Source organism: Eurypyga helias, unplaced genomic scaffold (assembly GCF_000690775.1).
Source record: "Eurypyga helias isolate BGI_N326 unplaced genomic scaffold, ASM69077v1 scaffold25141, whole genome shotgun sequence".
Lineage (NCBI taxonomy): Eukaryota > Metazoa > Chordata > Aves > Eurypygiformes > Eurypygidae > Eurypyga > Eurypyga helias.
In genome coordinates this window covers 13,627-23,568 of record NW_010229358.1, presented here as the reverse complement: position 1 = coordinate 23,568, position 9,942 = coordinate 13,627, and the positions used below count along the sequence as shown (strand labels likewise).

General features: G+C 44.7%; 1 protein-coding gene across 1 annotated transcript; it reads right to left on the bottom strand.

The window, feature by feature from the left end:
• Positions 1-107: 107 nt before the first annotated feature.
• GPR143 (G protein-coupled receptor 143) lies at positions 108-9,738 on the bottom strand (the record flags this gene model as incomplete). Its single annotated transcript, XM_010160384.1, has 6 exons — positions 9,495-9,738; positions 7,717-7,826; positions 3,598-3,692; positions 2,158-2,250; positions 1,543-1,652; positions 108-216 (listed from the first exon to the last, which is right to left on the bottom strand). Coding segments are annotated over exons 1-6 (761 nt in total), but the record flags the coding sequence as incomplete, so codon positions are not given.
• Positions 9,739-9,942: the final 204 nt, after the last annotated feature.

Genomic DNA, 9,942 nt, shown 5'->3' with positions numbered 1-9,942 from the left:
TGCCCTGACCCAGGTGCAGGAATGAATCAACCCATCAGACTGTTCTTGTCCCCGAGCCTCTCCAGCTGGGAAAAAGGCAGTTTAAAACAAAATAATACATTTCTTACCAAATAACGAATACCAGCATGATTTTGAAGAAGCGGATCTGGATCTCTGTCCCCAGGCGTCTCTCATTCTCCGTGTAAATCCCTTGTCTTCCTTTTAGTAAGGAGGCAACTGGAAAGAACACAATTATGTTCATTAATATTATGTGCATCTTGTCAGTTATAGGCATAAGGATCTCAAAAATAAATGTCTGTAAAGAGAGAGCAAAGGAACACATGGATTTGCCTCCAGCAGCCGTTCAGAAGCTGGAAGAACCATCATCAAGGAATCTCACATACACCTTAATGCTAAAGGAAAAGAAGGACACATACTGTGGATTCCTAAAACGGGTAATATCCCCACTAGCAGTTTTTTCCTCTCTCAATCACACTGAAAACAGACAACAGTATGGTCAACACTTTTCCTTTACAACAAAAGGGTAGTCCTTACAACTTCTAGATAATGTGTGTTACAGTGATGTGTTTATGATGTGATCTTCAGCATGAAATAGAACACACCGTACCTGACCGGGCACGTTTTATTTCACTGTGCAGCTGAAACAGCGTTGGCTACACCTCTGAATCCTGGAGGTGTAATGTGAGCAAAACCGGACAGGTATGCCACACGCTGTTCGGCTATCACAAGGAATATGCATATGCACAAACACAAATATACTCAGTGTGCATTTTCCCGTTAGAAGTACCACTTTTTATAGGAAAAACTTCTTAAAAGAACAACTGTTCCTTTGAAAGTGAGTATCAGGGAGGGATGCAGGGTCGATGGGATGAAGGCTGATCTTTGAGAATACAAGGTCTTCTGTTGCTGGTTTTATATACTGAATGTGTAGATGATAAGCTTGAATTCAGGTACTGCAAACGTCTAGAACTGATCGTATTACATGCAAAGAATGCATTGAAAAGTAGCTTTTTTTCAGTCCCATTTCTTCAAAGGACTGGATAACAAATTAAACGGGAACTTCATGATCCCATCTGAATTGTGTACCATTCCCATTTGTTTCATAATCTCAGGATTTTTAGCGCCAGGGCTGCCGAGAAGTTAAATCAACTCTCAGATCTCACCAATATCATCCTTAAACCAGAAATATTCCATTTGAAAATCCAGGTTGGGACCAATACATGGTAGAGTTAAGCATCCACTATACACTGCCTAAAATACTTCAAATCAAGAGTCATTTAGCAGCATAGAAACACCTTTGCCAGTCTGTAGTAGAGGTTTATGGCAGCATGGCTTGGGTATGTAATCAGAGCGTCTCCAGGGCACATGTCCCATCCAGGCAGTACCTTCATTTCAATTGGCAATTCCTTCCCAGCCCTTGCTCTATCTTTGTGATTTAATGAGGCGCTATCCTGCGTCGCTGGATGCACAGGCGTGACTTACACGTTACTGTTATGTTGCTGAATAACACATACTGCTTCGTGCTGGCCATTAGGAACATACCTGCTGATACTGTCCTCCTAAACAGGATTGGGTTGACCACCAGCACTAGCAGGAGCGGGGCATAGGTCGTGACATAATGTGGGATTGCATGCTCCAAGCCATTTTCACAGCTGAGAAGAAATCATTAGCAGTTCAGGCGGGTTTTTTCCCCCACATTTAACAGTTCTGGCTATTTTCTATATATCACTTTTAACTTAAAAAAAAATAAAAGGAATGAAACAAACAGATGCTAAACATTTAATCCACAGACCTTCACCACCAGTTCACATGGGACACAAAGTTATTAACATGCACCATCTGTGCATTTTTCTGCAATTTAAAGGGACAAATGCAGAGCTGAAACCCAGAGTGGGAGAACAGTAGCTTACAGCAGGAGCTCTGTCACAGGCTCTCTCACCCTGCAGCATGTCTGAGTGCCTGCACTGCTGGGCGTGTTTCTCCAGGGCCCTCCAAAACCCAGGCAGGCATTTCTAGGATCGCACTGACTCAGGGACGTGCGTGCCAGGGATCAAAAAATCCCAACTTTTGGACCTCTGTCTCTAAAGCTGACCAAAAGACATTCAAAATGCCAGAGCACGCTATGGTTTCGCGGGCCGTTCCCAGATCCCTGCTTACCTGGAGATGGAAGGGTAGTAAAGCAGTGCGATTCCCTCCACGCAGAACATCACTGCGAGGCCCCAGGTCATCATGTGGTACAGCACGATGGTACTGCAGGCACCAAACAGGACAGGCGTGGTTAAAGACACTAAACCTCACGCTTCCCACATTGCGACGTGAAAATAGGGGCCTCACTGAAACAGAGCTCTGCAGGTACGGAACGGTGCAGAACAACACTGACAGGACATTAAGCTAAGGTGAAACGGGTGGGCTCATGTCACAAAAAGGATGAGCCAAAGCACTTGTTCAGGCCTGTGCCCTCCAACCTGTAGGCTGGAAAGCTTTTCCCTTATGCTCAAAAGTCCAAAAGGACCCCCTGCATCCTTCATTCCTCATGCAGAGAGCAAATTAGGGGATTAAAACTTAAAGGAGCCAAACAGGCAAATAAAGCGCCCTCCTGTAATTTGCAGAGAATTATGTTTATCTTTGGACTCGAATACTGCTCCCATCATAGGAAAGTTCAGATCTCTGTGTGTCAAAAGTCTTTCATTGTTCACCCTGCTCTTAGAATCAGGCCCTAATACACATGATTTTCTTTTTTAACAGTGGTGGGGGAAGAAGGTAGGTCCTAGTTGTTTCAGACTAGAACTATGGGACATTACAAAATCAGGTTTGTTCTCCACGGGCTGAATTTAACTCAGAAATCTCTGTTTTCGTAACATCTGCCAGGTGAACCATGTCTCCAGTACCTGACTGCTCTACTCCTCTGGGTAGAGTCACGTAATTCCACACTTAGCAATGGCAACCAAAGGTCATTTTGCCCTTTGTTGTGGTTTAACCCTTCTAGCAACCAACTTAGAAACACCTTATATTTTCTGTCTGGTATTATAGTATGGTACTTTCCAAAGTGTTTAGGTTCTTCTGTTACAGACATTGCAGAAAAATGTATAGTAGATATGCATCATTTTTCTTTAAAACTTTACAAATGTGATCAGAAGCTTAATAATGACCACAATGCAAAGTGAATAAAATAAAACGTGAAAAAAAGACCATGGAGAATGAACTACATGAAAGCCAGCACTTCCCCCTTCCCACTTCTCTATTTTCAGGATAACACTTTTTTTTGCTGCAAGAATCAATTTCCAGTACAGAGTAGGGACAGTAACAGCATCTTGCTGCAATAAACTTTATACAGCCTGATCTGTTTCCTATTTTTCCAAAGCTTAAATGAATTCAGTTGCATTTAAATTCCAATTGGACATAAACAAATCAATATCTGAGCATTGCCCTGGCAATCTAAGCACTCAGCACACCTCTCATCCACATCATTACCCGGCAACCGTACGAACATCAGGTGTTTGTACAGGCTTCACTTACACACTCAGACAACTGCAGACAAACGTGGGCATAGAGTTTCGGAAGGAAAATAACACATTCAGAGCTTTAAAACTCTGGTACCTCAGTCCAGCTGATCTTCTTACCACCAAGTAAGAGTCAACAGCGTAGCAAAACAACCACCAGAAGCCAGCACTATATAATAGCTGGATCCACATCTGCAGGGAAAAGAATGCCAAGTGTCACAGCTGCTTCCCAAGCACCACTGTGGACAGGGGAGGGACTCAAACCTCTGGCCTGGTGATTTGTTCTTGACGTGTGTGTGTTTTCCAGCTGAGATTATGAAGTATGAGATCTTACTCAAAATCACAGGAACAGAATCGCTGTAGCCAGCGGGTCAAGTCATGGGTAAATTGAACAGCATTTGCTTGCACTGCTTGTTCTGTTGTTGAGGAAAGCTGTTATTTACCTCTCCAGTCCTAACCTTCAGTGTCGTGAGTGACGCCCGAAGAAGTTTATAGTGTGGATGTTTTAACTTAAGGTTAAAATTTCTTAGTATTCTCTCAGTAGCTGAGGCATGAAAACACAGCTGAGGTCAGTCGTCAGCACAGTGTGCCTGTGCATCCTGGGCTCGGCATGTGACAAGCGTTTTCTCCATGCACAAGGGCCCAATTTATGGAACGGTTGTTAAGGGAAAAAAAAGGTCATTAACAAAAATATCACTCATCCTCTGAAAACGTTATCCATACTGAACTCCCTGACTGATTTCTTCAATAAAAATCCAAAGGAAACAGGTTCAAGTCAAGTTAAATTCCACAGTGTTCATGACCTGACCCTATGCATTTTTCCCATGAGCCTATATACGTTAAGTAACCTTCCTTTGCCGCTGTTTATAAATTCCAAATTTCTCCCCTGCAGGAGCTGGCTCTTTGTAATAGCCTGGAACTATTCTAACATTCAGATTACCTTCATTCCAAGCCCTCTTTCAATTCTTACCTGAATATCCTTTGTCACGGCTCCATAGCAGCATCCTTTCACAACTGCAAGCCAATATACTTGTTACTGAGCCGAATGTCAGTGAATAGAGATCTACCATTCCTTCCTCCAAAAGGTAAATCAAGCTGGAAAATATTTCCTTTGGGTGTAGACCCTACCTCTAGTCATTTTTGACACAAATTATTCAGTATTTGATTCAAACACCATGACATTTTCATAGAACCACAGAATAGTTTGGGTTGGAAGGGACCTTTAAAGTGCATCTAGTCCAAACCCCCTGCCATGGGCAGGGACATCTCCAACTAGATCAGGTTGCTCGGGGCCCCTTCCAGCCTGGCCTTGCATGTTTCCAGGGATGGAACATCTACCACCTCTCTGGGCAACCTGTTACAGCGTTTCACCACCCTCACTGTAAAAAAAAAAATAAAAATTCTTCCTTATATTTAGTCTAATTCTGCCCTCTTTTAGTTTAAAACCATTGTCCTTTGTCCTATTGCAACAAGAACCACTGAAAAATGTCACCCCCAGCTTCCTTGTAGCCCCTTCAGGTACTGGAAGGCCGCAATAAGGTCTCCCTGGAGCCTTCTCTTCTCCAGGCTGAACAAGCCCAACTCTCTCAGCCTGTCCCCATAGCAGAGGTGCTCCAGCCCTCTGAGCATCTTTGTGGCCTCCTCTGGACTCGCTCCTACCAGTCTATATCCTTCTGATGTTGAGGTCCCCAGGGCTGGACACAGCACTCCAGGTGGGGTCTCACCAGAGCAGAGTACAAGGGGAGAATCCCTTCCCTCGACCTGCTGGCCACACTTCTCCTGATACAGCCCAGGATACGGTTGGCTTTCTGGGCTGCCAGCGCACACTGCCCCCAAGTCCTTCTCCTCAGAGCTGCTCTCGATCTATTCATATGTCAGCCTGTATTGATACCAGGGGTTGCCCTGATCCAAGTGCAGGACTTTGCACTTGGCCTTGATGAGGTTCACACAGGCTCACTTCTCGAGCTTGTCCAACTCCCTCTGGATGGTATCCCATCCCTCAGGCATGTCAACCACACCAGACAGCTTGGTGTCATCTGCAAACTTGCTGACAGTGCACTCATTCCCATTGTCTGCATCATTGATGAAGGTACTAAACAGTACTGGTCCCAGTACGGACCCCCAAGGGACACCAGTTGTCACTGATCTCCATCTGGACATTGAACTGTTGACTGCTACCCTCTGGATGTGACCATGCAACCAATTCCTCATCCACCCAACAGACCATCCAGTCCATCCATCAAATCCCTATCTCTCCAATTTAGAGAGGATTTTCCTAGTGCACAGCAGCCAGGAAATAAAACTCGGTTTCCTTGTAATGCACTTTCTCTCTAGCATTCAGCATGTAACTTCTCCTGCATTTTTACATATTTACAGTTAAAAGTTGCACCATTTACTATACACACACATGCATACAAAAATAAACTGTTGGGTCTTTCCACCTGGAAAATCCAACATAGACAAGACTGTCTTCAAAAATAATATAAATCAGATCCACATAAACCCAAAACCTTTCTATTTTTGCAAAATGCCACATTTTGCTGGAGTGCCTGAGAGGTTACCTCTCTGGACACCAGAGGTTGTTATTCAAAGGAGATGCCTAAAGGCCTCACTCTTTGGAGTTTGTGTTGGCTTGTGGTTAAAAAGGAAATAAAACAACAGTACTGAAAGAAAAATAAAATAGAGTCAGAAACATCGTATTAACACACATGAGAATGTTAGGGGAAGTGAGTGGAAGGAGGGTTATTTTTCATTCCAGTATAATTAAATCTAAATTTAGCAATTGACTCGGATTACAGCACTTTGCTGGAGCCCGAGAAAGGAAAAATAAAAATTGTGGTAGACCGCTATGCTGCTCACCATCTAACCTGAGATCCAAATGAAAAACAAACAACCTGCATACAGTATCTTTGTCACTGTTTAAAAATATTATTTTTTGTGTTAAGGGCCAGAAAGTTAAATTTAAGACACAGGGAAACACGTTTTTTCAATAGGACATTCTTGCTACAAGATACTGATGTTGCTGGTTTCCCTTTCCTCAAAGAAAAAAAAAAATCAACATTTGCATCTCATAAGCAAAAGTGAAACGTTTATGACAGAACTGAGAACCAATAGATGAGCACAACTGGTACTGGCTTCTACAGCACAACTTTATCGTATGCCTGAAATTGTTGTTATATAGGCATACAGGGTACAGTGGGCTGCATTTTGGCACGTATTGTTTTATTTATAAAATACTGGAGCTGAATAGTTTTGTTTACATGTGGCACATCCTCTTCTATGTTGTAAACTTTGAATTGTAAAGCTAATGCTGCTATTGTTCATGCATTAATTCCTTGGGCACCCTCTGTTCCTACTGAATTTGGGCAAAGAGATGATCTGTCTTATTTGTCATTCTCCATGTTTTGGTAAAAATCATGGCCTCTTTTCTTGAACAGTGAACTTGTGTGTCTGGGACAGTACTGTGATTGTGACTGAGTTTCAATCTGCCTTTTTGGAATGCATTTACATTTTCTTATTCTAAGCTTTTTAACCCAGAAGATACTTAGGCTTGGCCAGACGTGGTCACTCCTGAACGCCCATGTAAGCAGCCATCTGAGCTGTCATCCCGCATGGCAGGGACAGAACATCTGCAGCTGCTTTGCGTCTTTGGGTATATTTATCTGGCCATCCCCGTGTGCCTAAAACACACCCTCGCACTGCAAAAGGTAATTTAAGCTACCGAGTTGCTGGTTTCTGTCAGTGCACACAAGACGCCACTGCACGGGCTGTAATTTCTGCTGGGGAAGGTGGCCAGATACCCTTGTGCTGTGGGTGTGATGGGGCTGCCGGGGTATTGTGCCAGCACAAACCGAGACAGTGATGTCTGTACCCTTACACCTCTGCACCCCTGACTTTAGTACAGGTCTGAGCTCCTCTATCCCAGCACTCCTGCGATAAGCCAGTACCCCAAGAAGCTTGGGGCCAGCGTGTCCCGGGCTGCCCTGCGCCCTCAGACGCACCATGGGCACCCCGCACCCTGCCCGCCCCGACCTGGGCTTTCGGCTGGAGCCACAAACGGACTTGCAGGGGTGTGGCAGAGGCCAAATCCGTCATATCCAGGCCGTGACTCACAGCTGCATTTCCTTTCGGACACAGTGGTTTGCCTTCCAGACTCCCCACGAGGAGGGAGTGCCAGCCGGGGGCAGGAGGAAGGGGACACGATCTCTGTACCTACCGCGCTCCCCACGCAGAAGGCCGAAGGCCACACGCTGGTCCCATTCACCGCAGAAATGTTAGCTATGAATCCTGGGAAGCCTAGCCACACACTCGACCTGAAGATCACACCTAAAGAAAAAAACCAGTGTATTAATGCTCTGCATCGGCTGGTGTGATTTGAGTCACATGCTTCTGCCCGGCCACATATTTCACATGGCAGCCCAGATTTCGTCTGTTCACAGCAAGGCTGCAGCTGCAGAGGAGCAGCGCAGGAACAACTGCACTATTTAAACGTCCGTGTAATCGCTCGGGGAGAGGAGCCCAGAGAGTCTGAAGCTGCTGGGACTTGAGACCTTACGCAGATTGACTCTCACTTACCTACAGATACTGCCAGGCACTTCCCTGAAATGAATTGGGCAGCATTTGACAGACTGACATAACCCAGTAACTCTTTACAGGTTTACTGGTGTATATTCACATTTCTCTATAATCACTCATTCCAAAACCAGAAGTTATTATTTCCCACGTTTCGCTGTCATTGTTTTTACTTGCAGCTCTTTTCCTCTCTATCACAGGACTGAAGAAATCAGGGCTAATTAGGTGTGAACAACACCCTTTTTTTTTAATTAATTTAAGTTTGTCAATGAGATTTTCTGGGCTTGCTTGAAATCTGCATTAGAGCACCAACATACAGCAGAACAAGCCCACCAGGTTTCCCAACGAGAGAACAGTTTCCCACCCACTGAAGTGAGTCTAATTCAAAGGCAATGATGGATAAATAGTTTGAGTTCGCCAATGAAAGGGAGAAAAATAACTTTTTCTATCGCTGGCCTTATCTGACTGAAAGGACCTTTTCCAGGTGAATGCACACAGGCTTTTTCCATATCTCTCTTTCTTTATTTCCCTCTCTACTGTTTGTCTTAATAGTGGCACTTGTAACATACCATAAGAGAACCTGGCTACATATGAAAGGGCAAAAAGTTCTAAAATCCTACTCAGTTCTCAATCAGCAAGAGAGACTTACAAACAGCACTACTTCTGTTATCTAATGTGAGGGCAAAAATGTTATTGTAGAAAAAATCTCATCCTGTATTTTCATAGCACGTGTCATGGTAATTTATATGTAATCTGGCAGTAAATGCCATACACTGATGTGTCAGCTTTAGTTTCATTTTGACTCACGAGTTTTGTTTTATTCTCCGTTGTTTTATTCCTGCAGCCTATCAGCCAGGGGCTGGGCAGCAGGTTGTCCCTGATAAGGGAGCTTCGCCCATGTTTCAAAAGCCCGGGTCCAGCACGATCTGTGTACAGCTACAATTCAAATTTGTACGCTGTTGATGTGATGGGCCCAGAAAGTGGCTGGCACCTAAACTAGATGGCAAACTCGGTCCAAGGGGATTTAAAGACGCGTAGGAAATGTTTTTCAAACTTATTCCGAAGGATCAGCTAGGTGTTCAATGACAGCTTTTGTTTTAAGTACGCTGCCTCACCTCCACTTCTATGCCTTACCCTGAGAACCAGCCACTCTTCCACATTCTGATTTGTTTTAAAGCAGAGGTTTTGGTGTAGATTTGTGAAGAGCTTTTGCTTCTAAACTACAGCTATTAAACAAGATCTTTCTCACCCAAATGCCCACCATTTTCTGATCTTGCTTAGCCCAAAACTCCCCGTTAATACCTACAGCACGTTTCCCTCAGAAATCTCTGTTGTCCACTCACCAGCTTCACCTGGCTACGGTACCTCAGAGCAACAACAGCCTGCTATAGCAAGGGTGAGGGGCATCAAGCTGGCACTTACCTAAACCACCAAGGATGTCACAAATGGAGATAAGGAGAAGGATGGTGGAAGAGGAAGAAGCCTTGGGCATCTTGCGCGGGCTCTGTCCCTTCTTCGGCAGGAGCTGCAGGATGGTCAGTAGCAGACTGACCGAGGCACTGCCAATGCAAACTCCGCAGAAGACTTCAGGCTGGAAGTTCATCACTAGCTGCGTAGCTGCATCCCGGTTTGGGCAGCAGTAGGTTTCTAACCTGGGAGAAGCCATGAAGCGTCCGGCTGGTGGAGGAGCCCCACAAGCAGAAGAAACTGCTGTTGCTTCCCCAGGGCAGCGTTCGCTTTTGCTTCACCCTCCCCATTAGTCCTCAGTGCCGAGAATCACGCGATTGAGGGATCATGTGCTACTGCTGCTGCTAGAAGTAAATCCCCTAGAGCTGCCTTTCTCAGCCTCTCCCAGCAAGGAGATCAGATC